General features: G+C 37.1%; 2 protein-coding genes across 3 annotated transcripts; both read left to right on the forward strand.

The window, feature by feature from the left end:
• The first annotated feature begins 11,268 nt into the window (after positions 1-11,268).
• On the forward strand, positions 11,269-18,138 carry LOC105037021 (cysteine-rich receptor-like protein kinase 6). The gene is made up of 7 exons (XM_073252323.1): positions 11,269-12,388; positions 14,592-14,714; positions 15,657-15,784; positions 15,923-16,133; positions 17,003-17,240; positions 17,318-17,468; positions 17,557-18,138. Exons 1-7 carry the CDS (start codon positions 11,800-11,802, stop codon positions 17,905-17,907), a joined length of 1,791 nt encoding a protein of 596 aa, XP_073108424.1. The 5' UTR covers positions 11,269-11,799; the 3' UTR covers positions 17,908-18,138.
• LOC105037158 (cysteine-rich receptor-like protein kinase 6) lies at positions 17,650-24,862 on the forward strand. 2 transcript variants are annotated; one of them, XM_073252313.1, is made up of 8 exons: positions 17,650-17,827; positions 18,923-21,211; positions 22,403-22,528; positions 22,957-23,090; positions 23,259-23,469; positions 23,748-23,985; positions 24,097-24,247; positions 24,318-24,862. In XM_073252313.1, the coding sequence occupies exons 2-8, from the start codon at positions 20,356-20,358 to the stop codon at positions 24,666-24,668; spliced, it is 2,067 nt and encodes a 688-aa protein (XP_073108414.1). In that variant the 5' UTR covers positions 17,650-17,827; positions 18,923-20,355; the 3' UTR covers positions 24,669-24,862. The 2 variants fall into 2 exon arrangements, with proteins under 2 accessions (XP_073108414.1, XP_073108415.1); XM_073252314.1 differs by having other exon boundaries at positions 18,923-21,202.
• The last annotated feature ends 8 nt before the right edge of the window (positions 24,863-24,870 follow it).

Consider the following 24,870-nt stretch of genomic DNA (forward strand, 5'->3'; position numbering starts at 1 on the left):
TTCTGATCACTCTGTTTTAGGAGAATTAACAATCACTAATAAATAGTATTTTGTTACCTTGTTGGCCCCAAAAAATAAAGGTACCAAGATAAAGTTTACAAGCACACAATAAACATCCTAAAATTTAGTAAATTTAAGAAATTGTAGTCTATTGGGAAAAATTATAAATATCATAAGCAACTCAGTCATATCGGCCTGGTCAACAATCAAGTTATGCAGTCAAATGAGTAGAGTCTGTAAGGTGCAATAGAAAGCAAGCACATCGCCTTCGCAAGTTTAAGATTTTGTTCAGTATTCGGATGAGTCCATGAGAGGCTCATCTTTCGACACCATATCACTAGGTATGACATGCTTTAAACCTTAGTTGCCAAAACTGGGAGCAGGTGCAGCTGTGGATACAACGAAATAAATTTTAAAGAATGTTAGGGAAATTCTTAGGCAGTGAGTATCCATTCTAGTTTCTGGGGAATCTCTGAAGCAGGGAAGTAACCCTTAATAGAAATTTCCCATGACCAAGTCTTAGTATATGATTACTCCACTCGACCTCCTCAAACAAGTGCATGGAGCACTTTTGCAGCTATCTAGAGCAGGCGGCTACGTGTAGAAGTGAATTCACCAGTTTCGTCCTAATTTGAATGGCCATCCGTCCAACTATGTGCATAATCAGGTATTGATCGTCGCCTGTACTACATGATCACAATTTTCTTACAAAAATTGGATGATTCCATAAACGTTCCCATGTGGGCCGTAGTCAAGCAACATGATTGGATCAGGAACTGAGAAAGATAATAATTGTGATTTCTTAATGGGTGTGGATCGTCATGCGGTTGTTCGCGATTGTTAAAATCAAATTTTATTGATCGACATAGTTAGAACTATCGGATCGAGATAAATTTTTGTGACGATACTCTAACGATAATTATTTAGATAATGAATGGTGAAGATGGACTTTAAATTTTAAAATTATATAATATTTAAAAAAATAAAAAAAAATATTCTGCATTGAATATTGATGACAGCAACTGCCATCGCTAATACTCTTCCTACCGTCGCTAATAATTTTAATAATAAAAAAAATATTTTTTACGACAGCGAATACCGTCACTAGTAGTGCATAGCTAATGATTATTAGAGATGGCAATTGCCGTTGCTAATACTCATTTCATCGTCACAAATAATTTTAATAAATAATTTTTTTTATTTTTTGGGATGACAAGTGCCATCACTAATAATTATTAGAGATGGCAATTGCCATCGCTAATATTCTTTTCGCCATTTCTAATAATTTTAACAAATAAAAAAAAAATTTACGATGGTGAATGCCTTCTCTAATAATGACGTTGCTATTGATTATTAGCGACGGCGATACTGTCTCTAATACCTTTTACACCATTGGTATAACTAATATTAGTGACAGTGAAAATATCGTCTCTAATAGCGGTCGATAAAATTATTATTAGCGACGAAATTGTTGCTATCAGTAATGCTGCCGCTTATAGGCATATTAGCGATGGTAAAAATGCCGTCGCTAATGGCTCTCGTTAATACCTTAATTTTTTGTAGTGATCGGGATGGACTGAAATTTATGACTCCTATATCAAATAAATCATATGTGCTCCTTGACCAACCAATCAGCTTGTTATTACCACATTGAACCTCCTTCAAGGAATCTCTTATCACAGAGGTTGGATTCTCACAATTGGAAGGTCCTTTATAGGCTAAGCCCCATCCCTTTCGATGACTTTAGGATCTTAGTCCTATTTAAGTCTTTTGTAAGATAATCTACTAAATTAAGGTTAGTTGCAACATGATTCAAAAAAATTATTTGAAGTTTTTCTTTTCTTTTACAGACTTTTATCTTAGTTTAATATATCTATTTATTTTAGCATTTACAAATTTTTTTTTACAAAAATCTATTGCAGCTCTTGAATCATAATAAATTAATATTAGAGGAATAGGAGAAGATACGGAAGGAATCTCAGATAAAAGTTCTTTTAACCATTCAGCTTCAGAACAGATAGAATCAAGGGCAACAACTTTAGTTTTCATAGTACTTCTAGCTAAAATTGTTTGTTTGGAAGATTATAAAGAAACAACACTTTTTTCTAGAAAAAACATATAGCTAGAAGTTGATTTAATATCTAATATATTAGAAATCTAATTTGAATCACTACAACCTTCAAGTATATCTGGATAACCTACAAAATGTAAAGAATAATTTGTAGTACCTTTAAGATATCGGAATACTCTCTCTAAAGCAGTTCAATAAACTAGACTAGGATTACTGGTATATCTGCAAAGTCTAGAAATAGTATAAGTAATATCAGGTCTAGTTCGATTAGATAGATACATTAATGAACCAATAATTTGAGCATATTTTTCTTGATCCACAGATTTTCATGCATTCTTTAAGAGGTGGATGGAAGGATCATAAGGAGTAAATACATAAGTAGAATCAGAATATCCAAATTTATTAATAACTATTTGAGTATAGTGAGATTGGGATAAATAAATTGGATCAGAAGTATGAATAATTTTTATATCAAGAATTGTATCAGCTTTACTTAAATCATTCATATCAAAATGATGTGATAAAAAGTTCTTAATATTATTGATTAAGTCAATATCATAAGCAAAAATCAAAATATCATCAATATAGAGACAAAGAAGAATGAATCGATCATCAAATTATTTATAATAAAGATAATTATCTGATTCATTGATTTGAAATCCATAAAAAAAATTATTTCATCAAACTTTTCATGCCATTGCTTAGGAACTTGCTTTAATCCATTGAGGAATCGAACAAGTCTACAAACTTTATGCTCCTGGCCTAACACAAAAAAAATCCTCAGGTCAATGCATGTAAATCTCTTCTTCAAGATCTGCATACAGAAAGATAGTCTTAACATCCATTTGATGAACAACAAGTTTATGAATGGAAGATAAGACAAGTAAGACTCGAATAGTAGTAATATGAGCTATAGGAGAATAGGTATCAAAGAAGCCAATACCGATTTTTTATCCAAAATCTTGAGCAATAAGTCTTACCTTGTATTTTTCAATTGTACCATCAATCCTCAATTTTTTTTTGATGATCCACTTGCACCCTAAAGATTTGTTCTCAGAAAATAAATCAATGAAAATCCAATGTTGTTTCTAATAATAGATTTGATTTCATTATTTTTTGCCTCCTTCTAGAATAGAGCATCAGGAGAGTTCATGACTGGGGTATCTTCTATCGAAAAGATAAAGAAGCCATCACTAAAATATTTTTCAACCCTAATTCTTTTACTTCTCCTAAGCTTAGGTTCAGAAGTTAATTCTACTAAAATAGGAATAAATGATGATGATGGGGGTAAATCTAAAGAGAATGGTTGATCGGTGGTTGATCTAGAAATCTGAATTTAAAAAAAATATATTTTTGAAAAAGGTAGCATCTTTAGATTCAATAATGATATTGTTTGATATTGAAGGTATTTCAGAGTTGAAAATAGAAAATCTATAGGTATTACTATCTAAAGAGTAGCCAACAAAAATAGCATCAACAGTTTAGGTCCTATCTTAACTCTCTTTGATTCAAAAATTTTAACTTTAGCCAAACACCTCCAAACTCGAAAGTAACTAAGTCTAAAAGAATATTCTTTCCAAAATTCAAAGGATGTCTTTTCTCTATCTTTAAGAAGAACTCTATTTAGGATATAGCTGGCCAATAGAAGAGCCCTCTCCATAAGTTTTGAGATATACCAGAACTTATAATCATAGTATTGACTGTCTAATAGGATTCAATTCTTTTGCTCAGCCACGTCATTCGATTGAGAAGAATAAGGAGTAGTGACTTCATGAATTATCTTATTTTCTTCACAGAATAGGGTTAATTTATTTGAAGTATATTTACCTCCTCGATCAAACTTTAAGATTTTAATTCTTTTTTCAAGCTAATTTTCAGCTTCTACTTTATAAACCTTAAACTTGTTTAAGACTTGATCTTTGGTTTTTAAAAGATAGGTATAGCAAAATTTGGAGAAGTCGTCAATAAAAATTACAAAATAACGATTACCTCTATGGATTGGTCCTCTATTAGAATTATAGACATTACTATGAATTAATTTGAGAATTTGAGTATCTCTAAAAGCTACAGGCTTAAAAGATTTTCTAAGTTGTTTGGTCTGAACACAACCTTCATATTTTGAATTTTGATCAAAATTAAATTTTGAAATCAAGTTAAGATAAGACATTCTTTTGATTGATCTAAGATTGATATGTCTTAATCTTCCATCCCATGTTCTATAAGATTCAAAATTTAGCATAACAGATGAAGAAGAACTAACTGAACTTTCATTAATTTTGGAAGGAGAGAATATATTTAACTGGAACAACCCTTCGGACACAAAGCCTTTTCCAACATAGACTTTTTCTTTAGAAATTATAATTTTGTTAGACTTTAAAACAACCTTGAAATCTAATTGAACAAGAAGAGAACCACTTAACAAATTTCTTCTTATGACGGATATAAGCTGCACATTTCGAAAAACTAAAGTTTTTTTTGAAGTAAACTTCAAGTTAACTGTTCCACTTCCAAAAACTTTGACAGCTATCCCATCACTTATGGTTACACTTCCTCCTCTTGATTTTTGATATGATAAAAAATAAGACCTATATGAACATCCATGGATGTTGGCTCCGGTATCTAACCACCACTCTAAATCTGAATAAGTTAAATTGATAGATGGAGAAAAAGAGACTGACCTAAAAGAAGATGGTTCTTCTTCTATCATGTTGATCTAAAGTTTAGTTTGATTTTGGTTTCTTATTTTTTTTATAGAAAATTTTCTCCTTTTTCTAGTAGCAACATTTGGATGTAAGATAGGTGTCCCGACTACTGACAAAGCAGACCTCTCATTATCTTGTTCCTTGATTTTTGGATTTGATTGTTAGACCTAGCTTTTGATTTTAAAACCTAGCCTTACTCTTTCCTTTAATTTTTTTTTCTTTAGCTTTGAAATTTGGGCTTTGACCTCTATAAGTTTAACCTATAGGATTTGGATTTGGGTTTTGAGATTCAGTTGATTAACCTTAGTTTGAAAATAATTTTCTTAATTTTTTTGAATCTCTCTAATTCTAAATTGATCTTCTATCCTAATAGATTAAAAAACAGACCTAAGGTTGAGGGAAGATAGCGGTCTTCTAAAGTCATGGGTAAATTGAGATCAAGAAGGTGGAAGCTTGTCTATCAAGCATGATACCTGATAGTTTTCATCCAAAGTAGATTTCCTTTGATAAATCTCTTGGACTAGATTCTGAAATTGATGAATTTGATCATTGATAGGCATATTGTCCACCATTTTAAAATTATGAAAGTCAAAAATGATGAACCTTATAGCCCCCTCATTAACTCACTCGGATATAGGTTTCTTCTAAAGCTTGCCAAAGATCTTTAGAGATCTTATATTTTCTATAAATTTCATATAGTTCATCAGATAGGCAGCTTAGAATTCTAAATGTACAGTAATAATCTATCTCTTCAAATGATTTAGAATCTTTATAAGAGGATGATTCAAATGGTAGTGATTTTTCTAAAGCAACAAGCAAATTTAAAGATATCAATCAGGCTTTTAATTATTCTTGCCACTTAAGAAAATCTTTTCCATTGAACCTATCAGGTTTAAGACTAGAAGAATCTTTAGAACCCATAGAAAAAAATCTCAAAAGAAGACTAAGAAACAAGACTATAAGAGAAAAGAGCTGCAAAAAATATATATCGAAATATTTTACTGATTCCATATCACTGACTTATCTGTAAGGACTTATTATTTTTCTACTAATAGTAAGAAATAAATTTAATACAAAATAGAACTGATAAATAGAAATTTAATTAAATTTTAATATGGAACAACACTGATAAACAAAAATTTTAATAGAACTGATAAATAGAAATTTAAATACAGAACAAAATTGATAAATAGAAATTTAAATGTAGAATAGAACTGGTAAATAGCAAATTAAGTTTTTTTATGAATTATCAAATTTTTAATAGGCCATTAGTAGGAAAAATAAATACTATCATTAACTCAAACTTATTATACCAAGATGAGAAAGTTAAGATGACATAAATATTACACTATCTCTAACAAAATTGATTATACAAAATAATTATTATGCTAAGAAATTTGATAGATGCTAGCTATAAATCACAATCGGAACAAGATTCGCCTTAGAATGTTAGGAATCTTGTTTTCTGCAAGAGTCGATTGCAATCTAATTAAACTAACAAACAAATATTAACATTAAATTAGTATAAAATAAATATAAGATTAATACTAAATCAATCTAAAGCTTACAGATTGGAAGTGGGTAGTGCACTGTCCTAAGGTGATTTTTGATCTTCGTGCAGATCAAACTTGAAAAATCTATCTCAAGATACAACCGAAGATCTCCCCTGTGGGTATGACCATAGAGAAGATGACAGAGCTTTGACTAGCAGATCAATGATCAAAGGAACAAGAAAGACTTTTAAGAAAAAATAATGGCAGAGAAGATGAATGAGATTAGAAGAGGAGCAAGTCTTTTTTTCTACTAAATCCCTCCACCATAGGGCCATTTTATAGGCCTACAGACTGGCTAATCCAATGTTAATCTTGTAACCATCCACTCACAATGGGCGGAAACAACTTAACAAATCACGAAATGGAAGGAAACAACTTAACCGATCATAAACGGACAGAAACAAATTAACAAATTTCAACAGGCAAAATATAATGTTCGAAAAAGTTAAAACAGGAAAAATAAAGATTGGAGAAATAAAATATAGGCCCCACCACGCCGCAGATGTAGGCACAGCGTGATCATGCGCGAGCAGGGCCGGGCCGGGCTGCACGTGCATGTTCAAAGGCCTAAGAGAAGAGTCTTCAAAATAAACTCCTTTCTTATTTTTTCTCTTTCTAATATGGGACTAAACTTCATGGAAACTAGAGGTTTGGTTGGAAAAAGATAAAGAAAATTTTAAGTTTTCAATTTTTCTCCAAAACCAACATAATGCTGATGAGTTGCCATGGCATGATGCTGATTAGCTTCACCAAAAAGCAAAATTATATTTTTTTTTGATAAATAAGGGAAATTATACCATACATTTGTACCACCTTAGCGATACACTAGGCTAATCTGTTTTCACCGTGTGGCCATTCTGATGAGAGAAAAAAGGGAGCGCTCAATGATGAAAAACCCCTCTTTACATCTTGGTGGATTATCCTCCATCCATGGCATGCGGCTATTGTCTTCATCAGCAAGAGCATCACCATGGCGACCTTGCATTCGGGGAGTGGGGCACATCCAGATGCAGGCGAACAGCTCGAGCCTTGAGTAGAGGTTGAGGAGGTGGAGGGAGTCGGCATTCTCATAAGCGGCATGGTTACAAATGGCATGAGAGCTCCTCACAAAGGCAAGCTAGTGGATCCTGGCCTCTTGGAAGATGAGATTGTGGTAAGGGGGTCAGAGAGGAGGGTCTTGTCAATGGATTTTATTGTGAACACCTCATCAATGGCTAGAGAATAGTAGTGGTACACCATGTCAAAGAAATTAGAATAAATTACAGAAACATCCCTTTAAATTTAGGTCATTTTCACTTACACTCTCTGTATTTTAAAAAATATCAAATGGGTCCCTAAAGTTTTGAAACATTTCAAAGAAGCCCCCATGGTCACTTAACCTCTGACGGCATCCGCTTGTCATTACAATGAACAAAAATGCCCCTCTACATGGAGATTGAAATTTTCTCCTCTCTAGAGGGAAGAGAACGATAGGAGGATGGTGGCTTCGGTCGGAGCTACCACTGAAGTGGCAGGGAAGGTGGTGGTGAGGCCATTGGGGAAGATAGCTATGGACTTCATGATGGGCGGCTTCGCGATGATGGTGGTGAAGAGTGGGATGGCCATTGATGTCTTGGAAAAATCTTGTGGGCAAGCCAGAGTGCCTTCTATAGTGATGGTTGTCTCCTCAGTCATGAACTAGAGATTGTCTGAACTCAGCTCTTAATTCCCATACCTCTCTTTATATGTCTTGCTCTATCTTTCTCTGGAGGCATTGATGATGAAGCTTTTGTAGATTCCTCTAGTATTTTTCTTTTGTGACTATTGTGAGACTCCCCTAACAACCTCTACTGCCATTTGTAGATAAATAATCCAGAAGTGGAATGATGGTACGAAGGTGAATCTGAGTCTATCGCCACTTGTTTGTGTCCTTTTTATGTTCTGAGATAGGTAACTTATTCATTGTTCTGTTCTTTATTCCGAAAATAATACTTTTTATGATATTTGTGTTTTGAAATCTTGCAAATCAGAATTCTTCTGTTGAAGTTTTTTTTGCTCTAGGAGTTTATAATGTTTTTGTGGGGTTTTGTCACAATGATATTTGCCATCTTTATTTTTCTCAGAATTGTCACTACCATCCAAATGGCATCAAATCCTCTTTTTGGTGCATACGAGTCTTCTACTTGATTCATGCTTTGAACCGAACTTGATTCGTGCTTGTCTCAAATTGAATCTAGAGACGCTCAAGCTGCTTGATTCATTGGACAACTGTGTTTTCAACCCAATATTCTACTCAGCTATGAGACTTGATGGAGGAACCAGGAAGAGTTGGTCGGTGCTCTGGTGCTATCAAGAGCTGCCCTCTTCCACGATATGCCATGGCTGTTATTTAAGACCTCTCTATTTTGAATGCATTCTTCTCTTTATCTTGCAATATCTTTCCTGTTGAGGCGATGATGAAACCTTTTTTCGACTTCTCTCTCCTGTTTTCCTTTTGCAACAATGAATGGCAGTTGGGGCAGTCCATTTCTTCATAGACACCTCAGTTTCTCTTCTTGTCTTCTTCATAATATATGAATTAGTTGTTTAATACTATAAGTTTGTCATCACTGAAATTGCAGTCTTATTCTGCAATTTAGGTCTATCATGAACTGCACCGTCTTTATAGAATACAGAGGGACCTAACGGATGAGTGAAGGGGCTACACGGATATTCTGTACCATCTAATACATCTCAGTCAAATTTTTTTTCATCTCAAATGCCATGTGAAGGTACCAAAAAAATGTGGCAGATGTCTCACCTGCCTATAGTAAATATCAGTTATGACAGATCAACTTTTGCAAGCGCTGATGGCATTAGGATGTCCTTAAACTTTCTGAAGGAAAGTAATGTGCAGTTTGATGCTATTTCAATAAAAAATGGGGACTCTCTGAAAGATGTTAAATTTCTTGACCTTAAATTTCAGAAGTTTCTTAGGAGAATGTTTGATCTACAACTTCTAGTAGATGTATATATTGACAGTGAAGATTCTAAAAGATCAGGAAAGAAAAGTTTTGCTTCATCATCTAGAGTTACAGTTCCACCTAGTAGAACTTGCGGCTCTGATCCTCAGAATGATGTAAAGCTTACTTTAGGCACTGGTGAGGGTCTTAAATGCAAAAAGGACACTAAGGCACAAGATTCATGGACATAAAATAGTTTGTCAGATCACAGCTTGGCTGATTTGAATAAACCTATAAAACATGGATGGTTTGAAGGAGCAACAAATTCAACTTCCACTCATATACTTGACCTGAGAACTAACAGTGAAAAGAATTAAGGTAATCTATTGTCATCAAGATTAAACATAGATGTCCTAGGCCTACAAAGTGTTTTTTTTTAAAAATGAGGGCTGGCAAGCGGGTTGCTAATGGCGATGTTAGCAGTGGCGAATTAGGGACTGGCAAACGAACTGCCAAGATAAGCACATATGGAGGACCAATCGAGCCTGATGGCTGCAATCCCGAGGCCCTTCATTTCTGATCCCAACTGATGTGCTAAAATGGAGTTGGGAAAGATCCAACAGATCCAGGAGAGAAAAGTCAGCATCTTGAAGAGGTGGTGGAGAAGATCAATCGGAGAGGAGGGAGGAAGAGGAGGAAAGGGAGGCGGTGGAGGAATGGGTGGAGGTTAATCGGAGGAGGAGATCAATTGGAGAAGGAGGAGGCGAACATAAAGTTATTTTTATCATTTTATAAATTAATAATATCATGTGATGGTCATGTAACAAGATTTTATTAATATAGATGGATGGAAAGATCTCGTTAGAATGTTTCAAAACTTTAAGGACCAGTTTGATATTTTTTAAAGTATAAGGGGTGTAAATGAAAATGATTTAAATTTGAGAGGATATTTTTATAATTTATTCAAAAATTATTGTCTGGATCATGTTTAAATAGGTCATCCAAATCTCACGATGGATAATACACTATATTAACCTTTGTATATCATAAAATTTTCGATTACACATTATCCGTCGTATACATGCTATGTGCACCGGTCTACTTAGGCGTGGTCCAAGCAATAATTTCTCCCCCATCTGATTCACGCTAGTGGGTTCCACGTACAGATGTCGATTGGCAATGCTTGTACTTGGGTGGAGAGAGAAATGGCTTTTTTTTTTTTATTGTGGTAAGAGAGGGAAGTGGCTTTGCGGAGGCAGAGGATGCGGTCTAAGGTTTTTTTATTTTCTTTGGTACACAGGGTTAAGGTTTTCGATGGGGCAGAGGGGAGCGGAAAGCACTCTTCTCTCTCTCTCTCTCTCTCTTCAAGCTGAGGTCGTCAGGATAGCCACGTGGTGAAAATGGATTGGCAGGATATTCCGTTGAGGGGATACATCATATGTAGGGTATAATTTTTCAATAAATAGAGAGCCATACGACATTCATTGTTTATTTGCTTATTATTTGTCATCCTTAAGAACGGATATTTTGACACATTAATAAGGCGCACAAATATCTCATGTTCAGGCATTTCCACATGAACATCATAATATATTTTAAAAAAACTAGTTTATCTATATTAAAGACATGCTTATAAGTGAGATAATTTATTCTGTTATTATAGTATTTTAATGGTCACTATTAGAAACCAATGGATGGAAAAATAGGTGAGCCACTTGTGTACAATGAGATGGAAACCCAGTTCATACTCATCGTTGCTGCCACGGGCAAAACCAATTGTATCATCCCTATGTCCTCTTCCACTGGCTCTATCCTCATCGAATGATCCAGAAAAAAAAGAAAGAAGAATACAATCCAAAAGCTTAGATCAGAAATTTAAAATCTGATGAGTAGTGAGTTTAGGTCTGAAAAATAGATCCGAAGGACAGATCAGATTAGATTTGGGTCTAATTAAATGACATGATACCTTGGGTTGAGTCTGACCTGAACCCAATACGGCCTGTCCATTGAGTAAGTCTATTAGAGGATGCTTAGAGTCAGATACATTTTGTATGGCGTCACGTAATATCCTACCTAAGAAAATTATGCAGATAAGTGAGGGATCATAAACAAGTAGGGGCTTGCCGTGATCCTCGTATCCTCGTGGTCAACTTAGATATCCTCTAAGCCAAGCTTTTATTGAAATGAGCCGGTTCCCTATTGATTATATTGTTGACCTAAAGTTCGCACCCAGTTTCCATACCCACGCGTCACATCTCTATTCCGCCGTGTCCAGAGCCACTGTGTTTTCGCTGCAAGCATCGTCCATGGTATCATTTCGCCATGTTTCCTTCCCTTTGTTCCTATGCCTTCTCTTCCTCATATTCCTTTCCCCTCCCACTGCCGGCCAACCCTTCCAAAATTGTGGCACTACCGGCAGCTACACAGTCAACAGCACCTATGAGTCCAACCTCAACCTCCTCCTCCCTTCACTCGCCTCCAACACTTCTCTCTCCGGCGGCTTCCTCAACGCCACCGTCGGCTAGATCCCCAACAAAATCTACGGCCTCGCCATGTGCCGCGGCGACACCAACGCCTCTGTCTGCCGCTCCTGCCTCAGCGACGCAATCCAAGACGCCCCCCGGCTCTGCCCGTACGACAAGGGCGCCACCATCTTCTACAACGACTGCCTCCTCCGCTACTCCAACCAGCGCTTCTTCTCCACCGTCGACACCTCGCAGTCGTGGATCGAGTGGGACCTCAACAACGTGACCGACCGCAGCCGGTTCGACAAGCTTGTGGACGAGCTTATGAGCGCGATCACCGATTGGGCGGTCAACAACTCGACGCGGTTGTTCGCCACCGGGGAGATGATGAATTCTACCAAGACTCCTTTTCCTGAGATATATGGGTTGGTGCAGTGCACACAGGACCTGTCGCGAAGCCGGTGCCAGCAGTGCCTCCAAAGCATCCTTGAGCCGAGACCGACCCAGCTAGAGGGGAGGCAGGAAGGGGCGGTGCTCGCAGCGAGCTGCAATTTTAGGTATGGGACATCCAAGTTCTTCGACGGGCCATCGACGGTAAGACTTGAGCAGCCGCAGGAGAATGCCGCAGTGCCGGCCCCGGTAGTGCCTCAAATTATCAACCCACCTAAGGAACAAGGTAAGGGGAGTAAAATTGTGACTATTGGTAGTCGCTTTCTCACTGGTGAGATGATAGAGAATATACAAGTCCTTCCAAGTCCGTTCGATACCCAATTATTTTACTAATATTCTATCAATTTGAGTTTTATGGCTACATTTTCTCTGTCTTTTTGGCTAAGCGTATGTTTCTACGTAATTTAGTTGAGAAGTAGATAAGAGTCTAGGATGCGTGTATTGAAACTGACAGAATTCTCCTTTGATATTAAACATTAATCTAGAAATATACGCATAGTTTCTTGGTTGATCGTGAATAACATATGAAGTGATGGGTGATTTAAAGAAACAGTAAAGATCAGCTTTTCCTTATTGGCCTGTAGTCGAAATGAATACAACATTATATATGCAACAGAGCAGGTGCTGTAATATACAAGTGTTGATTCTACAAACCAGCCAAAGTAGCGAACTTTTCTTTAAAGTATTTACAGGTTTGCCAGCTGGCACTAGTATATTATTGTTTGATCAAAGGTACTTCACACTGCAATAATTGCTTTATAAAAAACGTTGCATAGTATCGCTTTCTGATTGCTAACCTTGGACCATGCAAAGTTTACTCACTGATTCCTCTTAAATGGCACAATCCCTTTAGGAACTGTAGTTCTGCTTCACACCTAATCCCTTCTACAATACCATTGGCTTCAATTTCCACAGGTGCCACAAACATTTGTGATGCACAACAAGATGCCCTTATATAATGTATGTCTTCACCAACAACTCTGTTTCAGGTGATAACTCAATTTGATTCGGTTACAACTTAGGAGCCACTGGAGACTGATTCCTGGGCATGATGTGTTTGCAGTTTATGTGATAACTCAATTTGATTCAGTTGCCTTAAGTTGTCATGGAAAGTAGTTTAAGGTGCTTAACCTAAGAAAAGAAAATTTTAGGGTAAAAATTGGGCATATAAGAGTAGCATCATCTATAATGATCACAATGAGATCCAATAGTTATTGTGAAATCAATATAGGCTATCTGGCCATTGGATTCTGCCCTAACATTAAGTGATGAAGGAACTGTGTTTTCATAAAACTAGAGGCAATTGAAGGTTGCATAGTGCGATCATTAACTTCCTTGCGATACAAGCATGTTGGTTTGAAATGAATTTTACAGCTTGTAGAATGTGCCTGAAAGGAAGTTCAACAGAACAAACAAGGCAGGTTCAGAGCGATGCATGTTCAACTTATCTTATAATCATTATATATGTCTTGCACAATATTATCTTATATATTTAAAAGCTGAAATTATCTTATATTGGATTTCCATCTTCATCTCTGACCATCCCTAGAAGTTGCTGCTTGAACTTCCAATAGGATGATTTGTAAATTTAAGAACTTAACTAATGATTTCTAAATAAAATGCCTAATTCTAAGAGCCCACTCTACTGTCTCACCTGAGCACTTTTCATTGGTTAAACAAAGTGAACACCAATTACTGAGGAAAGCCAGATTCATATTTCTCAAGTTCTTCAAACCAAAAAAAACACACTTTTCATTTTATCCCCATAAACCAAACTCCATTTTGCTAGACATGATCTCCACCAAACCTATTCTCGGCCTTTCCAAAAGAAATAATGCTTCATGGAGTCAATTCTCTTGATAACCCAGCTTGAATCAAAGGAGGCAGAGATAATGTTGGGAAAGAAGAAAGGATAATATTCATCAAACATAAGCCTGCCTCTGAAAGAGAGGAGTTTATCTTTCCAGCTGTGAGTCTCCTGTCAATGCTCTCAATGGGAGGAACCCAGTCATTCCTGCAGAGAGAGTGAAAGTTCCAACAGACAATGTGAATACCAAGAGAAAATCAGCAAGTAGCTAGCAAAACCTGCAATTTAGGTTCCAAAAAACCTCCTGTCCATGGAAAGAGGTTCTGTTAGACAAAATAAGAAACTCTTATGATTATCCATCTTAAAGCTGAAGAATAGATACAAACTATAAAGTATTTTTTATATGCACTCACAAGCACATTTGTGTGGAGGACAAACATATTATCCATGATTCAATCATATTATTTATGTCATCTGACTCATGCAATCTATTTTACAAAATTGAGGAAAGTAGACTTGCTATACTTGTGTTTTTTAATTATAGCCTTTAATATTGCTTAACCAAATACTCAAATGATATAACCAAAAGCACAGCTATACTTCGAAATTTCACTTGGTGCAGGACATGAAAAGAATGCAGCAAGAACTCGCATTATCATTTTCTCCCTTGTGATAGTCACACTCATGCTAGCATGCTTTGTTTGCATTTGCTTGCGGAGACAGAAGGCTATGAAGAAAAGACACAGTAAGTAGCCAACAGACATTCTCAAATTCTTGTCATTGGTTATATAGTGGCCAAAGAATAAACTATGAAGGTAAATGGGTGATTGAATTCCAGAATGCATCACGATTCTGGGGAAAAGATGGAAAATAATTTGATCAACCATAAATGAACAAGAAACCAGTTCTATGGCCTTCCTTTTCCGGCCTGACAATTTAAACAGTCTTGGATTCAACTTATAACTACGAATGGATTCTTTTATTGCATCTATACTCAAATATCCGCCAGACTATGTGGATGCACAATGTTGCCAGACCAATAAGGGAAAACAGGGCAGCAAGCCCTTTAAACTTTAAAGTCCTTGGGGTTATGCTAAGGACATAGGTGTGTTCTTGGAGTTAAATTACGCATAATTCACTAAATCTGTATGAAAAGTAGTAACTCAACATATAGATAAATTTTATGATAATGATTATATTATTTTATTTTTACAAAAATCATAAAACATTTAGATATAGTACAAGGTACAGCCACCATAAATATCCATGTTAGCTGCACCTTCAAGAACTAGGTAGTAGTTTTGTGCAAATACCCAGGTACGTGCTTGGATGGCTGCACTAGCTAGTATCCATGTATGCAACAAATGCCAGGGTACCTAGGTGCTCAGGTGGCCACCTAAACAATGGGGACCATCCTAGGTTTCATGTAATGAACAAACAAGATAATTGGTTTTTCATTATTTATTTAGTTGGTAAAATAATACTTTGAAAAATCAATGCAGTCTACATAAGTGAGGAATAAATCATCAATAAAACATGCTATGTTTATGAGAGACATTATTGGGCAATGATATTCATATCTAGAATGCCCTGTGAATTCTTCTACTATTTCCTCCACGTTCTTTCTTTAAATATTGATTTGTGCTCACCGCAGAGGTTTTTTATATTGCTTATTCTTTTGTAATAGGGGAAGAAATCAATAATATTACAAGGAAAAGTTCTCTGCTATTTGATTTGCCTACAATCAAAGAAGCCACTAATAATTTCTCCAGTGCAAATAAGGTTGGAGAGGGTGGTTTTGGCACAGTTTATAAGGTAGTAATGGATTAGTATAAGATACTGGCTTTTTAGACTAAGATTCATTAATTTTGATAATAAACAGCGTATAGTGCTATCTTCTAATTTTCTCTTACAAATTGATATAACACTTAGTTCTCTTATGCTTTCTAACAGGGAACATTATCAGATGGAGAGGAAATAGCTGTAAAGAGGCTTTCAAAAATTTCAGGGCAAGGACTAGAACAATTAAGAAATGAAGTGGCCTTCATTGCTCAACTTCACCACAAGAATCTTGTAAGATTGTTGGGTTATTGCTTGGAAGAGCAAGAGCAGTTGCTTGTCTATGAATACATCCAGAATAAGAGCCTTGACACATTTATATTTGGTACTTCTGCCATTACTTGGATATCTCTAGGTCCCTGATAAACGCTGCTTGCAAAGTCTGCTGAAATTTATTTAGTAGTTTAAGGTTTAATTTGTCATATGAGAAATGGCTTCAAGATCATTTCAGAATGCTTGGCTAGAATATGGACCAATGGCATAGTAAGATTCCTAAATACGTGACTCAAACTTGATGGGATTAGTCTTCTTGTTTATGCTTACAAATGCTTATAGTTGTTAACTTTGTAATGAACCATATACCAAGATGAGACCCAAAATATAGAACAGACTATCTATGATTAAAAGAGCATATGCATGTATGTGTGACATTTGAGGTCAAAACTGGTTTGCTAAAAATCCCTGCCAATTAATCTAGGATTAAAAGTCTTAGTAAGAAAATCTATGAAGCAGATGAAGCAAAGAGAAAATTTCATAATATAAACACATATCATAAGAATGTGAAGACATACAAGAATGTTTGCTAGATATGAAGTGCCATAATGAGTATATAAAATGAAAATGCCCACAAAAGTTTCATACAGGTACTTCCAAATGCATAGAGAAGACACCCATAGTTACAAAACAAGAGGGCAAAGAAACTTCAAAAATAGTAGGAAGTTCTGAACAGACTTTCTTAAAAGAAGTTCCATAAGCCGATGAATAATCTCAGAATTTTGTTTGTTTTGGTTTCTCAGGAAGGCTAGGCTTGTAGAACTACTCAAGGTCAAATTGGATCGTCAAAAGAAAATGCATAAGCTCCAGTGCCAAACCAACAATGCTCTTTCAATTAGCATACAGCTTGATCTCTCTAAATTAATAAATTAATCATTTTGGCATTGGTACATGACATCATGCTCTATCTGGATTAACTAGATGCAGCCAAAAGTGAACAACTAAACTGGGAACAAAGGCACAACATCATTCGAGGGATTGCTAGGGGACTACTGTATCTTCATCAAGATTCTAGAGTACGAATTGTTCATCGAGATCTGAAAGCTAGCAACATTTTGTTAGATGCAAGCATGAATCCTAAGATATCAGACTTTGGATTGGCAAGACTTTTTGGTGGAGACCATACTCAAAGCAAGACAACTAGAGTTGTAGGAACATTGTAAGTTTTTGAAACCTAAATTTCACTGTGCTTTAAGCCTTAATGGTTCACATTATTTGATTGTTAATGTTTTGCAGTGGATATATGGCACCAGAGTATGCCATACATGGGAGTATTTCACTCAAGTTGGATGTTTTTAGTTTTGGTGTATTAGTTTTGGAAATTGTCAGTGGAAGGAGGAACAATAGTTTCTATGACCCTGGAAATGTGATGAATCTTCTAAGCTATGTAAGTAACTCTGAAATTCACATTTACATTTTCTACTATGATACAAGTCTAGAGATGACTACCGCATATTTTAACAGACTTTTACCAGGCATGGCAATGTTGGACCAATGGGACAGTGCTGAAACTAGTTGATCCAAGTATGGGTGAACATTATTCAAGCCACGAAATCGTGAAATGCATCAACATCGGGCTTTTATGTGTACAGGAAAATCCAAGTGACAGGCCAAACATGTTATCAGTTGTTTTGATGCTCAACAGGTACAAAATGAAACTTCAAACTCCCTCAGCGCCTGCGTTTCTTTATGCAAATGCCATGACAGAGTCATATGGATTTGTTGAAGATGCTGGTCCATATAGAGGTAAACATGAGCAGTCTACAAGTACATCAACTCTATTTTCTACAAATGAGGTGTCAATTACTGAACTTGACCCTCGATAGGGGGAGAAACAAATATACTAGTAAATGTTTGTATTCCATCGGCCTGCCTTTTTAATCTAGATGGGTGGTTGTTTTTGTAGTTTGGGAGTTATGTGTTGCCTTTACAAAAATAGTCAAATAGATACAGATAGTTTAATATGTTTGATGTGTAAGCAAGGTAATCAAAGTACCTTATTATATATGATGAGACAGTAATTGTATAATATGTTCTTTTCCTTTCCCTGTGTTAACCAGATATTTACATCAGAAAGAAAAACTTCAAGCAGATATTGGCCTTCATTATTCCTAAAGAGTTCTATATGCATTTCAAATCATAAGTTCCAAGGGGCATCTTTCAAAAGCATGATTACTAGATATTTTGCTACTTTTCAGGGGCAAGGCATGAAAAGCTAATTCAGCAACTTAGAATTATTGTTTTGCTGCTTCAGAAGGAAGTTCTTGAAATGGCCTAGCTGTCAGATAGATACCCACTTGCTATGAAAACAATTGCATTGTAATGTCTGCATCACAGCAATTTGTTACATTAATCTCATCATATAAGTTTGTCTTTCAAATTATAGGAAAGGAAGTGTCAATGAATCAGCATATATATATATATATATATATATATATATATATATATATATATATATGTTATTCTATGAAATACGTCCATCCTAGGTGTTAAGTTTCAACTGCTTTGACTTTTTGGACGAACAATAAGCCACAAGACAACTTATGAAGTGTTAGTTTGAAGCTAGCATTTAAAGGGAAACTCAGTGTTTGTACTTTAAATAGTAAAAATTCAAATGCCACAAAAAATAGTTGGTAAAATCCGCTGCCAATAGGCAAGAAGCCAGTGGTTGAAGTTACTGGTCAGCATGACAGTCTTTGGATGGCAATGCAACTGAGATTGTGGATCGTAAGTAGCATATGCATTATTTGACATAGCATATTCTTTTAGTTTTCAATACCTGTGGCTAGCTAAAAGTCTGCTGAAACTTGACTGGAACTCTGCTGAACCTATGCTTTTCAGTTCCGGAACAATGCTGAAACTACTCGGGAGATCAGAATGCTGCTAAACGGTGCTGTGCTGGGCTTAACCAAATATTTTCTTATTCTCTGTCTTGTTTTCTCCTCTCTCTCTTCTCTCTTAGTGGAAGCTTTCATATCTTTTGCAATTTGTGATCGCTAAATACTTGACTTTGTTTACATTTTTCTGCTTTCACATGGTAGTCATGATTTAATCACAACCAAAAAGCTCATCTGGAGTACTCCACCCAATCTTCTTTAGGTCCAAACCTAGCACGAATGCACGAACACAAAGCAGTGGTTGTCTGACAGCTAAAACTTACTATTTGCCCAGCAAATTTTGTGACCGGCAACTATGTGATCCATGTCTCAGGTATCTTTTAGGCTACCACACAAATTCCTAGCCACGTAAGTTCCAGATATAGCACGGAATACTAATTGTGTTGAGGGAACCCAACAAAATGCAACATTAAGCACCAATCACAACAGATGTTGGACATATCCCCTTGCTACCGAACCGTTTAGAAAATGAACCATTCAATCAATTGGCCAGCGACAAATCAAAGTTCATGGTCTTTAGTATTATCTATCTTATGAAACTTCTCTTCAATCAATTAGAGCTAATAAACATGCAATTGTAAAATTTTTGTCTGTCAACGCTGACAAAAATAAGTCCAAGATGTAAATAACTGCTTCCTGCCTAAGCTCCAGGCAGACTTTTTTTTTTTCCCCCTCTGCATGCTCCAGCTCCTACATAATAAAAGCCGGGTAGTTTACACGTCCCTTTCAATCAAAAAAATAATGCTCCACTTGTTTCTTGTTAGTTTTCCTAGGCCCACGTATGTTGACCAACGGGCTTTCCTCTGGTCTAAAAGGCTGCAGTCCTTTCCTTTTCTTTAACGAAGGTTGCGTGTTTGTATTTTTTATTTATTTAGCATGGAACTACGTGAGATTTAGGTTGCAAATTTTGCAAAATTGAGAACACGAGTCGATCATATGATAGGCATTCCATGGCCCTTGTGGATTTTTTCTGATTTAATTAGGCAAAATGATGAATGCTGAGATATAAATGTAATTTGGCAAGACCATTGTATCTGGCCTTAACACCTATGGATCAAATCCATATGGCCATGCCGCGGGGCCGGAAGAAAAAAAAAAAAAAAAAATTCTTCGGACGCCGCGTTCTGGCCCCGCGTGTGAGCCCCGCGGTGCACAAAGCATTTCTCAATTCACCATAATTTGTCCTCGTGGGCCTGGCAAATCTCTAAATAAAACCGCAATGTCCCTCCCCAATCTTTCCATGGCATTTCCTGCTCCCTCCCAGCGCGTCGCCTCATGGTTCCCTCTAGCTCGCACCCTGTTTCCATAGCCAGATATACCTAACATCTCTGTTCTGACATGTTCAGAGATAGTGCGTTCACACTGCAACCGTAATCCATGGTTTCGTTTCGCCATGTTTCCTTCCCTTTCTTCCTATGCCTTCTCTTCCTCATATTCCTTTTCCTTCCCACTGCCGGCAATCCCCTCTACTACTATTGTGGCACCACCGGCAACTACAACGCCAACAGCACCTATGAGTCCAACCTCATGAACCTCCTCCTCCCTTCCCTTGCCTCCAACGCTTCTCTCTCCGGTGGCTTCCTCAACGCCACCGTCGGCCAAATCCCAGACCAAATCTACGGCCTCGCCATGTGCCGCGGCGACACCAACGCCTCCGTCTGCCGCTCCTGCCTCAACAACGCAATCCAAGACGCCCCCCAGCTCTGCTCGTACAACAAAGGCGCCACCGTTGAGTACGACGACTGCCTTCTCCGCTACTCTAACCAGCGTTTCTTCTCGACCGTCGATACCTCGATGCGGGTGTTCATGCGGAACCACCACAACGTGACCGACCGCAGCCGGTTCGACAAGATTGTGGACGAGCTTATGAGCAAAATCACCGATTGGGCCGTCTCCAACTCGACAAGGAGGTTCGCCACCGGGCAGATGGTGAACTCCACCAAGGCTCCTTTTCCTGAGATATATGGGCTGGTGCAGTGCACACAGGACCTGTCGCCCAGCCAGTGCCAGCAGTGCCTCCAAAGTATCCTTCAGCCGAGACCGACACAGCTAGAGGGGAAGCAGGGAGGGAGGGTAATCGCAGCGAGCTGCAATTTTAGGTACGAGATATACAAGTTCTTCGACGGGGCAGCGACGCTAAGACTTGAGGAGCCGCTGGAGAACTCACCGGCGCCGGCGCCTGCCACGTTAGTGCCTCCACCTATCAACCCTCCTAATGAAGAAGGTAAGAGGGGTAAGATTTTTCCGACCGGTACCAGCAAACTAGTCGCAATAGCTTCGGTTTATCGACGGTGACTTGATAGGGAATAGATGAGTCCTTTCTACTCTGCTTGAGATCCAGTCATTTCTAATCTGTTTACTAATATCCTATCAGTTTTGAGTTTTATGGCTTCATTTTCTTTTCGTTTTTTGTGCTAAACGTACGTTTCTCCGTAATTTAGTTGAGAAGTATATAAGAATCTAGGATTTGTCTACTGAAACTTAACAGGGTTCTCCTTTGGTATTAAACGTTAGTCTACAAATGTACACAGATTTTTGGTTGATCGTGAAAAAATATAAGTGGTGGGTGATCTAAAATAACAGTAAAGATCAGCCTTTCCTTATTGGCCTGCCGTAGAAAACAAAAGCAATATTATGTAAGCAACAGAGTGGGCACTGATGCCTAGTGCTGTAATATACAAAGGTTATTTCCACAAATCAGCCAAAGTAGCGAACCATTTCTTTACTTTTAAGGTTTTGCCGGCTAGCACCAGTATATAATTATTTGCTCAAAGGTAGTTCATACTATCATAATTACACCAAATTAACAATTCCTTAGGATCACAGGTTGATTACCAACCTTAGAGCATGAAAAGTTTGCACATGGATTCCTCGTACATGGCAATCCATTTTGGAACTGTAATTCTGCTTCACATCTAACCTGCTTGAGTTGGGATCCTCTGCAGTGCATATTTTGCACCGTAGAGAGCTGTACAACCTTGGATCACCCTCCTCAACCTATCATGGAGAGCGACGGCTTTTCAGCATCCAACAGCGATGTACAATATTTGGCATGCAACACGCTGCCATGTTTGACAGCCGTCCATCTACACAATCAGATGAAGTGGCAATGATTGAGTACCATACAGCCCTCTGTGGTGTGTCAAACATTCACCGCGAAGGATCCAAACTCCATCCATTTACCTGATACGCTTTAGTCAATGCCTAACAGACAAGAATCATAGGGTTTATAGAGTGAATATTAATAAAAGCTTTCCCACAATATGACTGACCTCAATTTCCATAGATGCCACAAACATTTGTAACATACAACAAAGATGCACTGATGCGATGTATGTCTTAACCAACATCTACACGTCTTGTTATCATCAATCCGTCATGTTGATTCAGAAATACAGATGAAAGTGGTCATTTATCAATGCAGGAAAGAACAAAAATGTCATTGGTGTGGTCCTTGCTATTGCTATACCTCTAGTAATTGCATTCGTGCTGATCTCCATAATTTGCATTTGCATCTGGAGGAGAAGGAAGCCGGCTGTAAAGTTACCCTGTAAGTAACCCATGAATTAGATGCTTTATATTGTTTCACAAAATATCCAGCTCTTTTCTTTACATTTTTGTTGGAGAGCTTGAGCAAGTTCTACCAAGAGGGAAAAAGGATGAAATCTTAGGTGAAAGTTACTATAGACGTTGTGACCTGAAAGTTTTACTGCAAGCAATAAAATGCAATGCATGCTTGATTATTTATTTTAATGGCCATCAATAAGCCCATAAAAACTAGGTCCAACAGCCCAGAAGTTACCGCCTTGAGAGGCAACAACCTATGTATTGGTCTTGATTTAAGAGCTGGGTAGGTTTAATTGAGCAGTAACATTTTCTGAACTTTTTTTTCCAAGTCCAAACATCTAATCTTGTTATCATCATTTGTAAGATTCAAAAGAAATTTTTGATAATACTTTCAAGATTCTACTCTTTCAGTAGATGGGAGTAGCCTGGAGGAAATCACAAGTGTCGAGTCCCTATTACTTGATATATCCACACTACGAGTTGCAACAGCTAACTTCTCCGAAGAGAACAAACTTGGAGAAGGTGGCTTCGGTGCAGTTTACAAGGTATCATGGTAGCCTATTGCATTAATTTCTCTATAATAATATTAACAGAATTGTGCTCCAATGTAAAAATTTATCATATGTAATCTTCTTGATCCTAATCAATTCTACATATATCTTTAATTTCTTCTGGTTCTATATAATTCCTGTTAATCTTATGATTCTGTATAGGGACTACTACCTGATGGACAAGAAATAGCAGTCAAGAGGTTATCAACTAGTTCATCACAAGGATTGACAGAGCTGAGAAATGAACTAGTTTTAGTTGCAAAGCTCCAGCACAGGAATCTTGTAAGGGTTATGGGTGTTTGCTTGGAAGAACAAGAGAAGTTGCTTGTTTATGAATATGTGCCTAACAGAAGCCTGGACACCATTCTTTTTGGTATAATTTCTTCCCGCACAAAACTGACCTTTAGAAACTTGTGCAGTGAACATAAATGATAGAGCCGAACTATAACTTATCTTGATACCGAATCTACAACTTTGGTGTTTGTTTAAATGTAGGCTCTCCTCTTTCAAATATGTCTAGTTATATTTCTAGTGTAACGCTTATGTTAGTGCAGAAGAAACAGATGTCTGACCATCTTACATTCAAGCCCCCTTTGGACTTACTCTAATATGTATTGCCTTAATTGATTATCAAGTTTGTATATGACATAGATCCTGAGAAGCGCGAACAGCTAAACTGGAGACAAAGGAACAAGATCATTGGCGGGATTGCTCGAGGCCTATTGTACCTACATGAAGAATCTCAATTAAAAATTATACATCGGGATTTAAAAGCCAGCAATATCTTATTAGATGCAGATTTGAACCCAAAGATTTCAGACTTTGGTTTGGCTAGGCTTTTTGATGGGGACCAAACTCAGGGCGTCACAAGCCGAGTTGTTGGAACATTGTAAGTCGAAATGTTGATAACCCATACATTCTCCATCTAAAAGAATAACCTATGCATTCCAATGATGGTTGATTAAAGAGTGTTTTAAATAATATATTCATCTTATTACAGTGGGTATATGGCACCGGAGTATGTCATGCGTGGGCAGTTTTCTATCAAGTCAGATGTATACAGTTTTGGTGTTCTGGTTTTAGAGATTGTGACAGGCAGAAAGAACAGTGGTTTCTCTAGTTCTGAATATGCTGAAGCAATAGTGAACTATGTGAGTTTTCCACTGCATAAATACAACTGGAGTTTTGTCCCACATGACTGAATAAATTCATTTCGTGCAGGTCTGGAAGCGGTGGGTCAAAGGAACAATTTTGGAGATATTGGACCCATCTTTAGGCAACCATTGCCCAAGGACTGAAGTGTTAAGATGCGTTCACATTGCCCTATTGTGTGTCCAGGAAAATCCATCTGATAGACCCAACATGTCACAAGTTGTTGTGATGCTCAACAGTAACTCTGTGTCTCTCCAGGCTCCTTCTAAACCAGCATTTTGCATTGGACAGAGTGGCATGGATTTAGGTGCTTATTCAAATAACTATGATTTATCTAGAGGTACGCATGACCAATCTTCAAGCAAGTCAATACCGGTGTCACCAAATGAGGTGTCAATTACAGAACTTGAACCCAGATAGCAGTACGAAGGTAAGTAGAAGAAGGTTGATGAATATCTTGTACAATTATTGTCTTTGTTCAAAACTATAAAGCCTTTTTATCATGGATGTAGCACCTGAATTTTTGATCAGACTCTCAGAAACACTGGAAATCCAGTGTGTGGCTCATGTCTACCCGTTATCTTATAAGACAATGTATTACTTGATTTCCTTTATTACTATG

The sequence above is a fragment of the Elaeis guineensis genome, chromosome 2 (assembly GCF_000442705.2).
Source record: "Elaeis guineensis isolate ETL-2024a chromosome 2, EG11, whole genome shotgun sequence".
Taxonomy (NCBI): domain Eukaryota; kingdom Viridiplantae; phylum Streptophyta; class Magnoliopsida; order Arecales; family Arecaceae; genus Elaeis; species Elaeis guineensis.